Source organism: Galleria mellonella, unplaced genomic scaffold (assembly GCF_026898425.1).
Source record: "Galleria mellonella isolate WM207_F2 unplaced genomic scaffold, CSIRO_AGI_GalMel_v1 utg33, whole genome shotgun sequence".
Lineage (NCBI taxonomy): Eukaryota > Metazoa > Arthropoda > Insecta > Lepidoptera > Pyralidae > Galleria > Galleria mellonella.
Genome location: NW_026442079.1, coordinates 8,720,770 through 8,741,581, shown reverse-complemented (window position 1 = coordinate 8,741,581; position 20,812 = coordinate 8,720,770). Strand labels below are relative to the sequence as shown.

The following is a 20,812-nucleotide window of genomic DNA, read 5'->3' as shown; positions in this document are numbered from 1 at the left end:
GCGGTTAGCGTTTGTAAATATTGAGCTACATGGCGTTCAGAAGGGTTTTCAACAAGTCATGGTCCCATACAATTGAAAATGGATATTGATCGAGTTTCAAAAATAATACAAAAACTTTTACGTAACTTTTTTTATTTCTGAACGGTAATATATAATATTAATCGCCTAATCTCTTGATGAGTATGCATCTTTAGTCCAAATTTTGTATGCTGCTTACAGATATAGATTTAAATAAATGTTGCAACTGTGTGTACTTTACGTCCCAATTTTGGCTCAAGAACCTCAATCTATATTAATATAAACGAGTATGTATGTAAATTACTAATAATTCCGATTCGCACGGAGAGAAAATTTTGAAGTTTTTTGTTCAATAAGTATGCATTAAAAATTTCAATAACAAAATCTCCTTAATGTTAAGTATGTATGTAATTTGTTATATAATAAACATCTTACCTTCAACGTAGCTTTTTAAATGATAATTCAGAAATATTTGATTGAATGGGACTATATTGTTGGTAATCCTTCAGGAACTCGTACGACCAAGGCGCGTGCGGCGTACGTTAGGCATACATTAACGTTTTTGGACCAAGGTTTTTGCATTTTAATCGCCGTGCTACTGCGACTCTGAACACATTTTTTGTGATATGTAAACGACTCTAGAATAAGTTTAACCAAACTATAATAGAATGTTTATTAAATGAGCCATTTGTTTTATTTATTCACTATTACTGGATATATTGGATTATGAATCACTTTTTGATACAGTCCAAGTAGGTGTAATAAATATGTTATAGGATATCAATTATTTCCAGATAAAAATTGTAAACGAGGAGTACATTACCACGTAATATATAGTTCAATAAGTAACAAATTGTTTAAAAAACTAACTTCAAAAGTGGCGAAACCAGTTATTGTAATTTAAAAACTACTAAATCGACTTTCATGAAACTTCTACGAAATCAATACATCAATCCCTCCTTTCAGACAAAAAAATAAAAAAAAAGTAACAACCAAATCGGAGAACCTCCTACTTATTGTAGCCGGTTGAAAATTAGATACATACATCTAATATAAACGAAGCTATAAGAAAAACTAGTAGAAGTAGATTATTCTTTTAGTACCAATATATTATTTATAATATTGTTGAAATGATTAAATAAAACGACATGTCGTCTGAAACCAAATTTTATTTCAAGACTTCATAATGCCATATTTATATATGCGTCTCTCTAACAACACGAAACACAGTAAACCATCGATAGAACGTCATATTATTATTGAAAAGTACTCCATTTTATCCAATATAATCACTACAAAAGTTATTGAATTTATTAATAAAACATTTATATAACAGACAATTATTCGTTACTCTACTCATAAATTAATAACACATTTCATAATACTTGCGGAGTACGTGAACGTAGATACATATGGGCTCTTACTTACATCCGGTTCCTACCAAACATACATCGATTACTATATCAAGTACAAAACTTGTTGTGATACATGTATAAATAATTACTTTTGCTTTTATATATGAGTCGACAACTGAAAGAGGAGTTAAAAATAATTGTGATCATTTTGGTATTCTATAACAATTAATATTTCCAATAAGTTAAGTGACAACTTTCTATGGGCATCCGTAAAAGGAGCAGAGTTAACAGGAGTTAATTTAGTACTAACAACTAACTTCTAACAACATTAACAGCAATTTATATCTAAAGGTCCATTTTACAGATGCCAACGGAAAACAATCAATTAGACGAATTGCAAATAAATATAAATTATTTTAGGTTGCTATAACTAATTATAAGGGTGGCAAATTTATACGCCACGTTCCTTGCCCGAATTCCGATGTAATATCTACGTATCGATTCAAACCAGGAGGCTCATTATAAACGCCTAAACCTGATAAATATATTAATTAAATTGAGCTGCCCTGTATGGTAATAAAACCATAGACAAATCTGGCCTGCTTGTAATCACGTGACTTAAATCTATCAAATTTTGAATAAACAGTTTGTAACAAACCCGCAAGTCCATAATTCTACTAATTTACAAATAGTTTAATATATAATAAAATTTCGATAGAAAAATTTGACACATTTGAACTACTACCTAATTGAGACTGTTGGCTTATATCAATGCGTTTCCTTTGCAAATTCATTTAAATTATTAATTTAATTTTTATATATTTCATGCAATCCTAATTGCTTACAAATACTGGAGATTTTGCAACTTTAGTTGCATGACTGAGATCAATGAGATGTGATGTGATGTGAGCGATATTGTAATCCGCCATACTACTAACAAACAGAATCAAGGTCCTTAGGTACTGAAATGTTTAATATGACCTGTTCATAGCATCATAAGAAGTTAATATCTGCACAAGTTCCTACAACTATTCAATAATTTGATATTCATATAAGGCCAGGACCATTTTATGGATTTTCAAAACCGATAACAAATATGAAGTATTGAATTGTTCCCATTGAAAACATATCATGTTTATGACATATATATTTTGTGTGAAACGTTTATCGCGACATCAATACAAGCAAATATGTTTTCTACATGTATCACAACATACATAATCAAATCGAATTATGTATATTTGGTGGAAATGCGCTGGAATGAATCGCCCAATATGATCATTTTAGACATTTAATATTGGAATAAATCTTTTTGTAAAAGTCATAACACTTAACTTTTTTAACGTTAATATTTTATTTATATAATTAATAAGAATCAGAATTCGGGCATTGGATTTTGATTGCATCAATCAATGTACTGTGAAATTGCATATCAGTAGTAAGTATGCTGGTTAGGTCAAATTCGTTGCAAAGAGAAAAAAAATATATGTTACAAATATTAGAGTACAATAAATGTTTGCATATTATATATAGATAATAGAATAAACGAATTAGACCTATCATTAGAAAAATTTGAGTATCAAGGTAAGAACACAATTGTATTTTAATAATGATGATGTTTGACGTTAGTGAAATATACACAAACTCTTAACTAATTAACCAATAGAAGTACTTCTGGATAATGACTCTCTAAAACTGTCTCGAACGCCCGATTAACATTAGAACACTCGCTTTAATCGGCTTAATAGAACTTGAATGTGAATATTTAGTTTAATCCTATTAAAGTAATTGTATGCATATAAATGTAACTAGATTTTTTTACTTAATACGCCGTCTAGAAGCTATTTCATTGGATTTCCAACTTCCTAATCCAAGCGTACAAAGTCATGGGCAAAATTTAATTAAAGTAAATATAACTTGTGAGTCGACATGAGATGTCGTTTACCAATCGATCGTAAATAGTTATAAAAATATTGCTGTCGGCGCAAAATCCAAACAAAATCAGTAATCACTTGAAAGTGTGTTATAGTAATGTAAACCGGGCGTAAAGCGCTTCGTGAACTGTCTTATTCATAAACTAAAACATTGTACAAACCTATTTTAAATATTAAAGTGTTCTATTACTTTCTTTTAAATTGAGAATTTAATAGAAAAGAAAAAGACAAAGCACTAAAATAGATGAACAAATAGGTTTGCTGCTTTTATGAATGAAGGGGCTCAATCTTTTGTGTCTGTCATATATTTTATTTATATTTATAGTATATATTGATAATTCATTTCTAAAAGGTTCATAAGTAATTTAATATGTTTAATATTAAATTTGAATTGTAAATAACCCAATCAACGTGCACATTTGGGAATAACATTCGATTAGTTTCGGACCATCTGCGATTACGGTTCATATTCGGATAGAACATTCTCGACAAATATATAAGAGTTTTTTAAAATAAAAAAACACAAAATCGACCAGCGTGCGAAAATGAAACCAAGTATATACGGTTTGGGGTAAATTTTCCGTAAATTATGTGACAATAAAATAATTATACTATCAGTCAAGACAAGAAATTAAAAACAGATTTTTACACAAGAAACTAGAGACAGATTTTGACACAAGAAATAATAGATACACTTTAATACAAGAAATTAGAGACAGACAATTTAGAGATTATTAGAGCATGAAAGAATGGAGACGTTGATAGGGGCCGCTCTAGATGAACGTGTATTGACCAAATAGGTGACGTGTAGAAAACCGAAACTAAAAGTACTCGTAACCGGCGAGCGTGTATGAAAAGATTAATGAATGTAGAGGAAACGAAAGAAATCTGTTTAAATCGAAGCATTTGACCTTCCATTGTTTCTGTTTACCCTAATGAGAGACAGACGTTACATATATGTATGTAATTAGTGACAAATTTTTAGAGACAGATTTAGAGAATAATTATACAGTGAATACAATACCAATTCTGAAACTCTATTCAATATTTATTTTAAAATTAGTAAATTAAAATACAATTAATTCATTTTAGAAGTACTGACGTTCCAGAATTGGATATGAGAAATTCACAAGTTCCGAATGACGGCAAACAAACAGCTTATCTGGCCGCGTCGCCATTTACCAATACATACGAACAACATTCATCGCGTTCTTAACTAACTTTTTTTAAACAACAAATTGTATATTAAATAATATTAATATTAACACACATGTCAATCTGTACGCATCACTTGTTAACCATTTAACGTTACTATCAATATAAATCACAATTACTTAGTACATGAAATTACAATTACTCAGTTAAGAAAATGAAATTAGGTACTTACCATACCATATTCGGCCAGATTACACGCATAATTGCGAGTTGGGGCCGACGGTTAAGCAATGGTCATCATCACAAAGGGGGCACATGGATATATAATATGCACAGGTATCATAGGCCTTTAAATAAACTTATATTTGAGGAAAAATTAAAACTGTACTTTTCGTCCGGTATTAATTTCATATTAGTATCGAGAACATGCATAACGCTCCGTGCATAATGTAACATAATGTTACATTGGCACGTTGTCGAATTGTAATAAAAAATAAGAATAGTCGAATATAACATTATATTCACTTTTCTACTATACATACATAGTGTAAATTTAATATGAATTAAAAATCTGGATTTTTTTACGAATACTATTTTCACAAAAGGGGTAAGTATAGAGAACTTGCCTTGTAATTGTGACAAATAATGTTACATTACATGAACATGTGCCCGTGCTGTCATACTACATCTTAGCGTGCTCATTGACCCTTGTATTTTATACCCAACGGAATCTGTCCATATAGCCCAATATCTACTGGTACATTAATTCCATTAGTTCCACAGAACGATATCCCAAGATACATGCGCAATATATATATTATTTGCGCCGTAAGTAACGAACTTTTTAATCTTACACTATCTTAGTATAGTTATAATACATGTACCTAAATTTCAAGTAGCGCACATTGCTTCTATATCAACAGTTAATCGTTACATTGATTAGACGCAAGTTTTATTAGACTTATAAAACGTATTAAATAAGTACGTCCGTAGGCATCTAGGAATTGGCGACCAGAGAATATATAAATAAAAAATTATATATACCAAAAAAAAAAGTAAAATCTGCTCTATGTTATTTTACAAATAAAATAATAATAAATATCAAATATAATCCTTTTTTCGACAAGTTAAAGAGTGCCAAAAACTCCATGCAAAAGTATTTGACCTTATATCACAACCGCCTCCTAATTAAACCAACAAACTTAATAAAGTTCATAAACCAAGAAATATAACCAAAATGGAGCCTGCGACGTGAATGACTTTTGAAAAAATCTATCGCGTGTACTCTATCCCGTTTATCTGCGGATTAGAATAGAAGAGTGATTAAAAGAGATGAAAGACATCAGGGAATCATTAATGCCATTTATACTCAGCGATATCAATTGAGAATCTACCATGGTTAAAATTGGCATCAAATCTATTTCACGTTGCAAACTCCATTTTGATATTGCAATAAATCATAATGCGAGATAAATCAGCTAACACTAAGTAATATCTATATTCATGCAGAAGAATCACATAGGTAATAAATCTTGGCACTCGTTTTGGTATTTAAATTCACTGAGTGTCTGCGACCGCTACGGGTTCCGGGTCGGTAGGAACGAGAGTAACGGGTATCGGATCCGGTGAAGGCGGTGCCGCCTCTGATAGGATTAGCGTAGCATCTGTGAGGGCCGCTTCTTTATCCGAGGCAGTAGTCTCCGTATCGGAGTTAGGGTCCCCATCAGCGCACGTCGCTTCATCCTTTTCCTCTATGGAGGCGTGCTCTTTGCGTAAACTAGTACCGCCACACTGCCCCGTCGGGCGTAACACGAGGTACATAAGCAAATCTGAGAGTGATATTATACCTATCACTTTGTCTTCCTCGTCCACTACTACTAAACGATGTACCTGGAACCAAATAAAAAGCGTCATAAATACCATTCTATCAAACATGACACCACTTTCTATAAAAACATATATTGTGTAATAAATACATATTACCATCAAGTTATGAATGAAAAAGTTAAAGATCTAATAAATTGGCTATTGAATCGATTTATTTATTTCTTTAAGTGAAATCTTAATTTAAAACAAACAAACAAATAACATCAAAATTAAGTTTGCGGTAGGAGTTAGGTTTTTATAATATTTTAATGGTATATATACACCTTTCAAATTACCCTATACGAAACCATTTAAAAACATAAAAAATTAAATTAACACTGTTGTAAAAAGCGTTCATAACTTTCGCTTGCCGAAGTATGGCAACATCGCAATTATCTGTCAAGTTTAAAAACAATTCAACAATTTTTAATATATCTGACAGTTTAAAAGTGCTCTGTTAGTGTACTAAAACATCATCATCTTAATACCCTTATCCCAATTATTATTTGGGGTCGGCCTATGTTTTGTCCCTATCAGCGTACTAAAATGTTGCATAAAAAAAAATATTTTTTTTTGTTACAAAATTTTTCAAACACATTTTTGCCATCAAAATATTTTCAGTGATAGCTTAATAAAGACATTATTGCATGATTAACGTTTTAGCTCGCTAACAGAGCAATTTTTAAATAATCAATCAGAAACATTAAAAATACTTTAAAAGTTTTAGAAAGTTGACAGATAACTGCATTTCGTTATGAACCCTCATAATGCCAACAACAACCACCATCAATAATACTGTAAAGGGAATTAATATATATTACAAGCATAGAATTACTCCAAAGTTTTATAGGCTCTACTTAGAGTTTAAAAATAAAGTGCATGCATAAATATGCATAAAGAGATAATTATCATAATGTTCAAAATTAACCTCCTTAATAAAACTAAAACTTGCTACAAACCTATTTTAGTTATTGTTTTGTAATTTTCTTTTAAATTGACAATTTAGTGTAAAAGAAAAAGACAAAACCCTCCAATAGCTGGAATAGGTTTATGAGAAGTTTGACATTTTTATGATAATAATAACAATTAATATTACCTCAGCTCTCACTATCCTTTCCATGACATCGAACAGCGTCTCATCCAGCTTGCACTTCTGGACACCCTCGAACCAATCGTTACGATGCTCGTTAGCTGTCTTCAGAGATACGTCCAAATTGTTGTACGTCTTTTCCGCAGCTAAGTTCTGAAATACAAGATTATCAACACGTATACATGTATCTCGCAGCTCTGCCTTTAAACTAGAATACAACATGGTAGCTGCATACCAGCAGGATTAACAAGTGAGACTTATTCATGAAAAATATTCTATACAATGGAGATATTTCACAAATGCACACTTTTAAGAAACAAAAAGCTAAAATATTAAAAATATTATCACATCTCTTCTTACAATTTAACAATTTTAAAATTACATGGCACGCAACACGCAAAATAACAACCAAATGCATCTGTGTTCCAATGAAGTACTTAGTAAATTAATTTTATTCTATTTACCTGATAATCGTTACATCCTTTTTATTTATTTTTTGTGATACTGAACAATATCTGGACCCAAAAAAAGCTCTTTTCTGAAACACTCGATGTTATTCATCTTTATGTACTTATCTTAAACCATGATCATGTCAGCCATTATCTGTCAACTGCTAAACATAAGCCGCCCCAATAGACTCCCAATAAGATCTTCGCCATCGGTTGTCGGGATGCTCTATGAGATATGCAACCAGCCATTGCCACTTCAACATGCTTATCTATCATGCTTATGTTTGTGACTTCTGATTCTATTGCGGATATCCTTATTTCGGATTCTGTCACGCAAAGAAATCTCGAGTGTAGCACTCTCCATAACTCGCTGATTAATTTTAAGCTTTTGCATATGGACCACCGTGTTTCGGTTCTATAAGTCATCACTGGCAACACACACTGGTTAAAGACTTTCGTCTTCAACCAGCGCGTTTTTTAAAGACTATAAACCCTAACAGATTAGTCAGAGACATTTATCGACTGTTGTCGCTGTGGTAAACATTACACTCGACATCGAAAAAAAGAAATCTATATAAATACTTACAATGACATCGAACTTAGCGTAGATGTCCTTAAGACGACCCTCGGAGTCGATGAGCGGAAGCGCTGACACTCGACGGTTGACAAACTTCCTCAGTGCCTCGATGATGGACGTATCTTCTGTGGCCGTTTCTATATCATTCAACGTGCCGATGTTGAGCTCTCGCAGTTTACATTGAAGGTACGCCGGCTTTGGCAACTCGTTTATCTGTAAGGCAAAGATAAACATAGTATGGAAACGTCAGTATAGACTAACAAAGTAGTGATGAGCGATTGCTCTTTGATTACTACTGCATATCCGCATTGTACTTTTCCTTTTTTGCGCAAACTTACTTGTATTTTTAGAACAATAAGAAACCTGTTATTAGCCCTAATATTTTAAATATTAGTCTGTAAATATTAACTGTAACACCGTTGGTTTCTAATAAATAAATTACTAAGCATAAAGCTGAAACAGATATAAATATTGAGAGGCCACTTGCGGAATGTAGCCCACATTGACCAATACACTATGTGACTGCTGATCTGCGCTGACACTAATAGATCTCGTTCGATTTATCTATACTAATATTATAAAGAAAAAAAAAAATTTTGTATAAGAAGAAACTCAAAACAAAATAACCGATTTTCAAAATTCTTTCACCTACCTAACTTGCTAATCCAGGGCGGGTCGCTAGTTTCTAGTAGTAATTTATACGATTTTAACGGCCGCAGCATACTTATCGCGCAATATATACAATTAAGTTCAATATATACTTCTCTGCTTATATCATTATTATCATATTAGCTTTTAACTGTCCACCGCTGAACATAAGCCTCTCCCTCGGTGGGATTTGCCCGTAGTTGCCACGCTTGGCAGGCGGATTGGAAACCGCAGTTAAGCTTTGAAGATGTTTTAAGAGGAACGCTGCTGCCAATCCCTTGCTCTCCCTTAGTCGCCTCTTACGACACCCAAGAAAAAGAAAGGGATGGCCTGCTCTATGCCGGGACCACATGGGTCCATCTACTTATAAACGAGGTGTAAATTCATGGAAAAAAGAAAATTTACTTACATATAAAAATAGGAAACGCAGTATCCTCTTGTGTGTGAGTATGTAGAGCACGTTGCCGGTATCGGGGTCGATGACCGGCAACCGATGGATACGATTCGTTATTAGGATCCGGATGGCCTCGTACAGCGACGAATCCGGACCAATGGACACCAATGGCATCACGGAACCCTTCAGTACCTCTGTAAAAATACAACAAGTAATACAATTTAATGCCAATTGAAAACTTAGTACAAAAATCATTTATTGTAAGTTGAGATAATGAAACTGTGGTATTCGAGATCTAACTAGCCTTTGGGTCTACATAGGTATTTTAATTTGAAGAGTAGGACACGACAGTAAAATTTTAAAATACAAAAGTTTTTTTATAAGCTTTGAAATAGGGAGGGGGGGGGGTGTGAACTCCCCATTACTAACTATACCCTGTCAGGTCGACCTCCACGTCTGCTGAATTCAAGATGTATTCACGCGTTGGGCTAACTGAGCTGCCTTTTCACCCTCACCTATCATCCCTCGCTGGTGCCTCGCCAGTGTATACCGTTAGCGCACGCGCGGATACATTCCATTCTCGTCCATTAAAAAAAACGCTTAGAAATATTAATTCATATCCATGGTGCAGTCTGTGGGATACAATTTGCACTTACCATTTGTTGAGGCGTTAACTTATTTGCCGTTCCGAGTTGCGTAAACAAATACAAGTATGATGAGGCTAATATCCTCCTCTTATACTAGCTGTTGCCCGCGGCTTTGCACGCATGATGTTGGGTGTTGTTTCCCCTTTAAGTTGAAATTTTCACAAATCCTTCCTTAGCGGATTGCTTACTTTATAAAATAAATATATGTTTTCAAATTTCAACTTTCTCGACTTAGTTTTAGTTGTGCTTGACAGTCATTAGACAAAGGAATATTAAGTACAGATACAGGCCAACAATGAGATGTTGATTTATTTTCATAATGTGCATAAATTGAAACCCTTATAAATCCAAACTAAATAGAATTTGTACTATAAATAGTAAACACACTTAAATAAGCACATTTTGTAAATACTAAGCTCAGACTAATAATAGTTCTTTAATATAAAATATTTGTATTATTTTTTTTTATTTTAATTATTATTGTGCGAGTATCGCATTTGCCATTGTGTACAGACATAAATCATTTATTAACCCATAGATCAAATTTAGGCAAAATTTTATCCCAGTCAGTAAACCTATCTCGGTCACGCGGGCAAAGTCGCGGATGAAAGCTAGTAAAATTGTAGTTTAAAATATAATTAAAAGAATGTAAACCTCTCTAGAACATTACCAAGTTTGATATTACATGCAAGTATGTAATATTAATAATTGTATACCATCGTAAACAATGATTACGTCCTAATAAGCTACCGCTATAATGTATTTGTTGTCGTTAACAGAAGCTATTGAGGAAAAATCATTTATTTTCCTTGATCGTTATAATTATCTTTTTTTCTACTGCCGTGTTTCGATTTCTAAAAGCATACTTGAAACAAAGCAAATAATTGTAAATAATTAAAGGCCGTTAATAAGAGCATGATATTTTTACTTTCCATTTTTTAACTTTTCTTAAAATAGACATAACATTTTTCAAAGAATAATATTTTACTTAAGTTGCTACTTAATTTAATTTTACTGCTTGCGTAACTCTATTCAATTTGTTTCTGTCGTAATCCAAATATACATGCATGGCTGTGTTACAGTTTGAAAAGTGAAATAGTGCAGTGAAATTATTGGTACGGAAGCATAATACCATAGTCCTCAGATATGTCATTAGTGTATACAGGCTACGGTTACCACTTACCATCAAGTGGGCTGTGAGTTTGTATGCCATTCTAAAATAAAAATAATTATCATATCTTCAAGGAAATATGAACTCAGCGTATTATTATATTAGCGCATTTTTTTTTACCTTTTCGACCAATGCTCTTTTAAAATAAAAGTATATCTATGGAGCTAAGCAATTGATCACTAAAACTATCACTAAGAATCCTAGCTCTCTTAAAAACGTGAAAAAGCTTTAGTTTTTACCCTATATAACATTAAGATTTTTTTATGATACTTAGAATGACAAACAAGGAGTTTCATAAAAATTGTAATCTTACTAGCTAACCAGTAGATCACCTAGAAAGGATGTATGTTTTAGCTGTTATGGTCATAAAAGACGATATCAATATAGTGATGTAACTTACGGCGCCACGTCTCAAGCCTATGCTCCTCAAGTTCCTCCATAGTGACATTAGGACTCGTGTAGTACATCTGCAAGATCTTTATGAAGTCCGTGATGGTGAGCATGCCCACGAATTTTTGCCGCTGTGAGTCCCATAGCGGCGCGGCACGAACTCCTGTGGACAATATGCGAATTTCCGACGGTCATACACAATTATTTAAGTGATGTTTTTGATCAATTCTCGCGGAGAGGATTATTAGTAATGCTGAGTACTACTACTGGTAAAATACGTCGTCGGGTCAAGCTCCATTTGTTCTCCCGTGGAAAGGATCGTAGTTAATACTTAGCGGTTTCGTCAGGAAGGACCACATTATCTGATTTCATCCTCAATTACCATCAATTGCTGGTGCTCTACCAAAATAAATTAATAGCACAGAAGATGTAAATTTCTGCTGCTATATACGTATATGTTTTAATTTTTCATTACAATCGTTTCCGTGAGCGTTACAGCTATCTCATTACTAAAGTCCAATTTGATATTCTAGTATAAACCTACTTTAAAAGTATAGACTGATATAACTATCATCGTTTATTTACTTTCACTAAATGCAGTCTTAAATTCTTTCACTAGTGGAAAACTACACTATTCTAAACTATTTATATTTACTCTACAAATGTTATTTTGCCCCTTACCGCCGTTTTCGTTTTCTTATCAGGTTAAAACGATCCTATCTCTCAGCTTAGGCCAAACAATATACATTTACAAAATTTTATTACAATCGGTTGAGCGGTTTCGGAGATTAGAGTGAAAGAACATCGTGACACAAGATCTTTATACATTAGGATTGCTTACCAGGTGTTCCTCCTGGTAAATATTTGAATTTATGCATTCTCTTATACCAACAGTGTCTAATTAAATACTTTATAGTTAAAATCCATCTATTTTAAATAAATTAATCATCAAATCAGTTATCTATTCAATAATATGACAAAATATTAATAATTGAGTCATATTTCGTTAAATATAACATAAATCTTATGAAATCTAGAATGGGAAACAATCTGACAGTTCACCTGATGGAAAATGGTAACTGTCGTCTACAGACATGAACATGTACACAATATATAACAAATAATATGTCTATCTAAGATATAACATACCATGGACATAACAGAGAGTACTGTGTCGCCCATGACACCCTTCATGCGTTGCCATTCCAGAGGACAGAGGTATTACAATGCTCCTGTACCCCGTAATCATTCTATATATCCTAGCGTTCAGTATGAGCAACAGACTTATCAAAAGCCAACATTACATTACAATCTCCACTGAACCTATACCTACATTTCACAGTACACTAATCTAATATATAACAAAAACACAATTATCTATATGTAAGTGAACACAAAATCACCTCCTTAGGAAACAATACGAACCAGATCTGCAGTGGAGACTGTACAATTAAATTTTCCAATAAACGAACCTATAGACAATATTTACAACCATTGCTTATATTATTATAAATAGACGTAAGTTTGTACTTTAGTTACTTCTTTTGTTCTAATGACTCAACTAATCTTCATGAAATTTGGCATAAACAGTATTTAACATAGATATCTTAGGACTACTTTTTATCCCGAACTCTGTCTTTTTCCAATCGATAAGGTTATGTTAATCTCGTACTTATATATATATATATAGTATATACTATATATACTATATATATATATATATATATATATATATATATATATATATATATATATATATATATATATATATATATATATATATATATATATATATATATATGTAATAAACTATCTTTATTGGTGTTGAATTGAGATTACACCATTGCGTACAGAATATTAACGCTTAGTTCAACACAAGGGGATCCTGTTATGCATTGCCATATAAAAATAACATAACCGAAATAGGCACGTACAACTTCAATAAAGCAAAATTAATTGGATTTACTTAGGATCATAATATCAGGAATGATATACACCTTGGTCTCCATGGCAACTCGGCCGTATTGTTTCATATGGAGGTTCCAATCCTCGAAGCATTCACAGCTGTATTAACATAAACCATAATGAATATTACATGATTTTATGTTGTGTGCACTTACCACTGCAACTAACCTAGGTATTCGCAAAGCAGAAACTGTATTGTACATAACTCGCTTTTAATATATACTTAAACACTACATTGTTATACATTCGCACAGCTATAATATTTCGCTAGAATGATATGTAGCAGCCAAGTAAAACATTGGATGAGAATAACAATAAAATATATATCAAAATCGAATCATATAGGACAACATAAATAAACGAAAAAAAAATGTAATTACGTATAATATATTAAATAAAAAAAACTCACATATTAGTAAACAAATGTTTAGCGACTATAAGTAGGAACGAGGTGTAATTTGTAAAATAAACTAAACGTTTGACCAAACAAAATCACTCCGCATCAAGTTTTTTTTTTTTTTGTTTTCGCTCCGATGAAGTTCAGACAAAATAGACGAGCAACTAATACGACATGTTATTATGTTGACGTCATATTGCAAGCATTTTGCCAATACTTTTAGTAAATCAATAGCTACTAAAATGACAACGTCATATCGGTAACAATGAGAGACTAGCAGTATGTATATTTATTAATTTACAGTTACAAACATTATGTGAATCTGAATTACAATGTGTTTAATTAACGAGACAAAATATTTCTATGTAACCACCTGTAGGCATCTACTTGCTTTTCAATTGTAATTGTTACCTTGACTGCTTTGTGAAAAGCCAACTTCATATTGTATTTGTATTAGGAGAACGATAGTTAATAATACGAGAATGTCAGGAGCTCATGTTAGTATTTAAAATTATGAAATAATTTTGCCATACTTCTACAGAGCAAAATTATCCATACATAGAAATTAAGGATCCGTCACAATACCTTAAAGGGGAAGGGTAAATAAGTCACTAATATATTAGATACTTACAATAATACCGTTCTAATCTACACATACACACATAGCACACGGACTTTGTGGACTTCCACAAAATGACTTTGTGCAAAAAATAAATAAGCTATGAAATAGAGGTAATTTCACATAGTTGCAACACTAACCGTTGTACACGAGAGCGAAGAAGGCTTTCTTCACTAGTAGCTGCGTGTCGAATACCACCAACTTCGCGGATGTCGGGATCAAATCGTAACACTTGTGGAACTTGAAGAACTTCACGAAAATCTGGGACTCGTCTTCTTCTGTAACAGTCATCGTAGAAATACAATTTAAAACAACCTTTCGATTTCAGTACCGGTATTGTTCATCGTCACAACATGACTGGACGTCTGATCGTTAACACTACAGTGAATTCGATGCTAAATAAAAAACCAGTGAGCGTTATAACAAGCAAAAAGTAATTGTAAATCTAAATCATCAATTGAATATCGACCTAATGACTATAAACACAAAAGGTATTATTGAACATACATATTATTATAGTCGTATTTGATGTGTCACACATGGATCGTCTCGTAGTAGGTACATAAATTCTAGGATATTTATAGGTGCAGATGCACTTCTTAATTTTGTATTCACTGAGCCGTGTCTGCACATATAGCATATGGAAAATAAACACAATACTTATAAACATCATTCAGCGTGATCGAACCTGATCATCTTCGAAATATGTTCATAACTAACTTGTTAAAAGATAACTAAATATTGTCAATATTTAATTTATTTATTATTTAAGGAAATTTATGCTACACCAGAAGGTTTGTACGTTATCGTCTGCACTGAATACCTGCGTCTTATTTATTATTATTATTTATTTTTATAATAGCTGGTCAAATTGATCATACTTCGCTGAATGGTAAAGCACCAGTTTACTCAAATGGGAGGATCACCAACACAACTTTCCGTATTATATTGGTGATCGTCACCTTGATAGTCTGTGCCGTTTCACGTCCCGCTTTAATGCCACGGAATTGTGGGAAGGGGAAAAAAGGTGAGCAGGAAAAGAATTTCATTATTTAATAATTCAACAACCTTGATATAAAGTCGGAAAGGAAGAAAGAAGAAAAGGCACTGAAAATAGAACGCATTTACCCAAATTTTGCACTCTAACCATTCATTGTGACATGTAACCACAAACATACCGAAAAGTTGTTAAAAATTTTGTAAATCTATAACATCTAGATGTGCAAATATTGTCTTATTTTATGGTATTTATTTATTGTTTAAATTTTGGACATTTTGGGACAATTATTAGAGATTGTGCATCTAATGTATTTTAATGTATCACATCAATGTTACGAGTATAGGGATAAAAGGCTGCGAATTTTTCAGTGCGCGCACTTAGCTCCTGTACCATGTATGGGTTGGTGTTGTGCAGGGCACATATACTCATATGAAAGTGAGAGGGAGGAATTGAATTAAAGGGCCCTTCAAAACACTCTCTGAGATAAAAACGATGAAAGACGCTCAGGCTACCTGTAGCCCACTGTGTCACATCAATAATGTTAAATCTATTACCAAAATAAATACTTTTATTTTATCGAATTGATTTTCATATCTATAAAGCACTTGAAATGGCTCAAATGAGATACCAACGTATGTATTATCTATTAATAATATAGATAGTACGACGTTGTAATCTGTCGAGTGCATCCGGAAGATACTGAGCAAATCCGTCCCAAGGTTGTTTGTGTAAAACCGCTACACCCTGTTAGGGATCCGAAGCTTCACTATTTTATGTATTCTCTGCCACCAATTAGACATATTCCGGTTTGAAGGATAAAATATACTAGTAAATTTATTGAGTATTAAATATAAAGAGAACTATCTGCGTCACAGTGCATTATGTAATGTATCAACGAATTCTAATATTTATAATATTTAAGTATAATTTTATAAACAATAACGCTTGTTTTCTGAGGAAGTGTAGTGATAACGATTTGCACCCCATATATCATATCCTGTCGCACAGCGAGTCTAACAAATTCTAATCTCCACAGCATTTAAGTATAATTTTGTTGACAACACGGCTTTGCTTTCTGAGAAAGAGCAGCGATAAAATTAAGTTTGTATATCTCTTTATTCATTATACTACATACTGCCACATAGCAAGTCATAGAAAGCTTTCTTATATACATATAAACTATGACATAACAGAATTTTCTGGAGTAAAAGTTAAAAAAAACACGTTTTGCTAATCATATAATAACGATAAGATTACCATAATGATAGGCCAAAATCCCATTATAATCAACAATTAGAACTAGAGTAATTATAAAAACTATACGAATTGATTTCATCAATAAAAATAAAACAGAATTAAATTAATAGAAAATTAATTAATATAATAAATAAATTAATTGTTAAGTTTAAAAATAACACCAAAACAGCTATTTTTGATTATGTTATTATGAACGTGACTACATTTAAAGAAAAATAATTAAAATAACAAATTGATTTTTATGCATATATTATATTACAATAACAATTTTTTTCATGTTATGAGTACGAGTATAAATATGTATAACACATACGTTTACTATTTCAAAAAATAAGTAAGCTACTCTCACAACCTTTCATCGAATATCGAAATACATAAAACCAATAAAAAATATGAAGTCTGTTGAAAAAAATTATATTTTTTGCTTAACCTTGCATGTCTATGCTTCCGATAAACGTTTGGTATAACAATTTCACGCATCAAGGCAAGCAAGATACAGCAACTACAAAAATTGTAAACAGTTAAATACTTTATTGCCTTAAGCTAGTAATTGTTATCATGTGGTATGTGTGTGTGCGTGTATGTGTGTGTGTGTGTACAACTTGCATATAGACAATAACATGGGCAAGAAATCGGTCACAAGTTACATGGAAACGATATCTTGACACATCAATTTATAAATGAAAATTACATCTGTCATCTAGTGAAAATAAATACTTTTCTCAAACTAACATGGGTCGGAAAACAACAAAGAGAACTCCTATACTAATTGACAGCCGGATGCACCCTGTTAGCATTGTAGACTCAAAATCTTTCGTCTTCTTTCTAATCACGTTTCTTGGAAGTAAATCTTCAAATTCACTCCTTGAAGAGGGTGCAAATAAATTTTATTTCAACCTGTAAATTGTGTATTATGAGGATGACAAAATATACAATATAACGCTCATGACCTTTTCAAATATTGCCATTCGGTCAAATAGTTACATTTCAACCACGACAGAAATAGCTTCACTACCTACTATCCACGTATATATTTTATATATATAGAGGATTAAATTATATATGCTACCGTAGAAATTAATCAGAATTGCCTACAAGACACCATACGTTACTCAGTAATCATTAGAATGAATCACCAAGAAGTGACATGTCTGTATTGAATTATTACTGACAAGCCCTAGCTGTTTCTGAACGATATTATTATCCACTCCAACAATGTGATTATAATAATTTACTTTTAGACTATAAATGTATCACCTTATCCTCAAGCTAGAATACCCTGTGTTATAAGGGACTGGATAACGGACATCTAGGAGCACAACCCAGGACACCCAGACTCGAGCCAATTCAGAAATGTTTGTAGCCTAAATTGGCCCAACTGGAAATCGAACACGAACGCAAAACAACGTGCCTACCAGGCACCTCTGAGGTCGTTAGATATTGGAATCAAACATTAAGACAAGATTTTGCTCGACATCGATCAGAAATTTTCAAATCATTGCTAACACGACAATAATAAACTAGAAAATATACAAATTACCTATTATTATTATAAAAAATACACTTTCTTTTACATAGTTGTCCAAAATGAAGCGCATGTAATGCTTAGTATGAGTAATGAGTATATATATGGCTTTTATCTGTTTCCTTTACTGAGCTTTCAAACTAAAGAATAGAGGGATTAAAATAAGCACTTTACACAAAACGTAATAGGAGTCATTTCGTATAATGTTCCGTGTTGAATAGTCAACTCGCGCTAAGGGCCCAATATTAACTCGGACTGGTGAAGTTTCATCGGCGGGTTATACGAAATTAATCGTATTATAATTCACGAATAGTGAGTTTTCGAAACCCTTAGTTGTCAATGCATTTTTCTGTTAGGTATGTGACTAAAAGAATTACGCTTTTATCTAGAATGCACATATAGTTTGATCGCCGGCAGTGCAAATCGGTTATGCGATACGATGCCCAGTCAACCGATAATGCACTGACACCACAATCAAGGTTGTATGGTAAAGTCAAGTTGGATAATTAATTAACTTGACAGCAGAACGTATAGTGTTAATATAAAGTAAGTTAATAGGAGGCACAAATCTTTTTGACGTTTTTCAATTCGTTTCTTTAAGGAAAATATATTTAGTTTAGTTGGTACACCGCTCCCTTACAAGAATGCTAATACAATTTCAGCTGTATATCCGAACAGATATTATTATATATTAGTTTCTTGGTTATTCCATTAATGTATAACTCATTTTGAATTTTAAAATAATTTTATTATAATTTAATATTATACAATGAGTTGTTGCCTAACCCAAATGAATAACTTTGCACAAAACAATCCGTTTCGACTTTGACATATGACGATCCTAAAAATAATTTTTTTCATTACGAAAAAAATATGCAAATCGGCCTAAATGTCTCACAAAAATCTGTGCATGACATATACCCAAGTAAAAAATACTACAAAATGTCCTGCCTCTTATCCTTGTCGAAAAAGATAACGACGAAACAATTTTTGTCGTTACAATTTTCAGAATTATTTAAATTCACTTTCAGAAATTCAACGTTAGGTAGTTTTAATTTCGCACAGAAACACGAGCTTTTTTTGGCGTTAAGACTACAATACTGTTGTACTAATTTTGTTTGTTATGAACACTTATATTTAGTAGCTGCATAAGTAAAAGGAGATAACGTATAAATATGAAAACTGTAAAATATCGATTATCCACAATAACAAAGCGTGAAATTGAAATAAATTAATATTTTTGTATGCATGTAAGAAAAATACGCAGTTAAGTTGATGAAGAATACTAGGTATTCATAAAACAAAATAATTTATTGTGCTTCTTATTACATTTAATTTTAATGTTTTCAGTAAATACACAAATGTAAAATTAAAATTTATGTATATATTTAAGTATTATCAATAAATAAATAAATACTTATAATAATTTTCAATTGAACTCAATTACAATTATAGCCATATAAAACAAGCGACAGCGTACATTTAAGGTTTAATAATCAGAAGGGCCCAAACCCTAATCAATTCAGGTAAATTAATTTTCTCCATTGCTTATAAATGACAGACCATTCATTACTCAACAGATCTGATCTAAACAGAAATACATAACTATATAAAATACAGGAATATAATACATTGTTTACGAAGAGATCTGATTGGGAACTTTCGGCAACAAAGTAAATCAATATCTCAATATAAATTTGATACCATCAACACAACAAGGAAAACAAATCTAAAACTCTACCAACTTATTATGAAATAAGCACACGGATACGAACTTATTTATATTTATCGAAGCTACACGCAGAGGAAAAAATATAGGTATAACATTTCCGAATTGTAACCGTAGCTGAAAAAAATCGCTTTCAAGCTTCAGATCATCGCGAAGAAGCCAATGATGTTACTCAAAGAACTTTAAGCCAGTGTTTTCGTCGCTATAATTTGTTTTTAAGCGACTTTCAATATAGAGAGGTTTTTAATTCATCTGAATTCTTTTGTAGCTAATTTATGCATTTGCGTAGCCCAATTTGTACTTATTTCTACAGTTATTTCGATACGACGAAATGCATGCAATTGATATAATTTATTGTCGTGTAAAGTCCAAATTAGTTAAATATAAAATGAAATATATATACAGCAGGCAAAAAAAAATTGTAAAGCTTTTATAATATAAACAATATTCTGTAGTTATACTAAAATACACATACCTACCGTATTCTAAATTTAAATACTTTTGGGCTAATGTGTCTACAAAACATCTCGTCGTTCATGTGAATGTGTGTGTTACTTTCGTTATAAGTTCCATACTATATGAGTATATAATATGGTATTACCTATATCACAAGATATTGACAGATT

The 20,812-nt window shown here is 32.0% G+C and overlaps 1 protein-coding gene across 2 annotated transcripts in view; it reads right to left on the bottom strand.

The window, feature by feature from the left end:
- Positions 1-1,169: 1,169 nt before the first annotated feature.
- The window catches only part of LOC113518942 (uncharacterized), a 116,070-nt gene continuing 96,427 nt past the window's right edge, over positions 1,170-20,812 (bottom strand). For both annotated transcript variants that reach the window (XM_026903981.3, XM_026903989.3), the window contains 6 exons: positions 14,816-14,953; positions 11,705-11,857; positions 9,502-9,680; positions 8,454-8,657; positions 7,425-7,571; positions 1,170-6,352 (listed from right to left, as the gene is read on the bottom strand). In XM_026903981.3, coding sequence (XP_026759782.1) covers positions 6,020-6,352; positions 7,425-7,571; positions 8,454-8,657; positions 9,502-9,680; positions 11,705-11,857; positions 14,816-14,953 — 1,154 coding nt within the window. In that variant the 3' untranslated portion in view covers positions 1,170-6,019. The remainder of the gene's footprint in view (positions 6,353-7,424; positions 7,572-8,453; positions 8,658-9,501; positions 9,681-11,704; positions 11,858-14,815; positions 14,954-20,812) is intronic.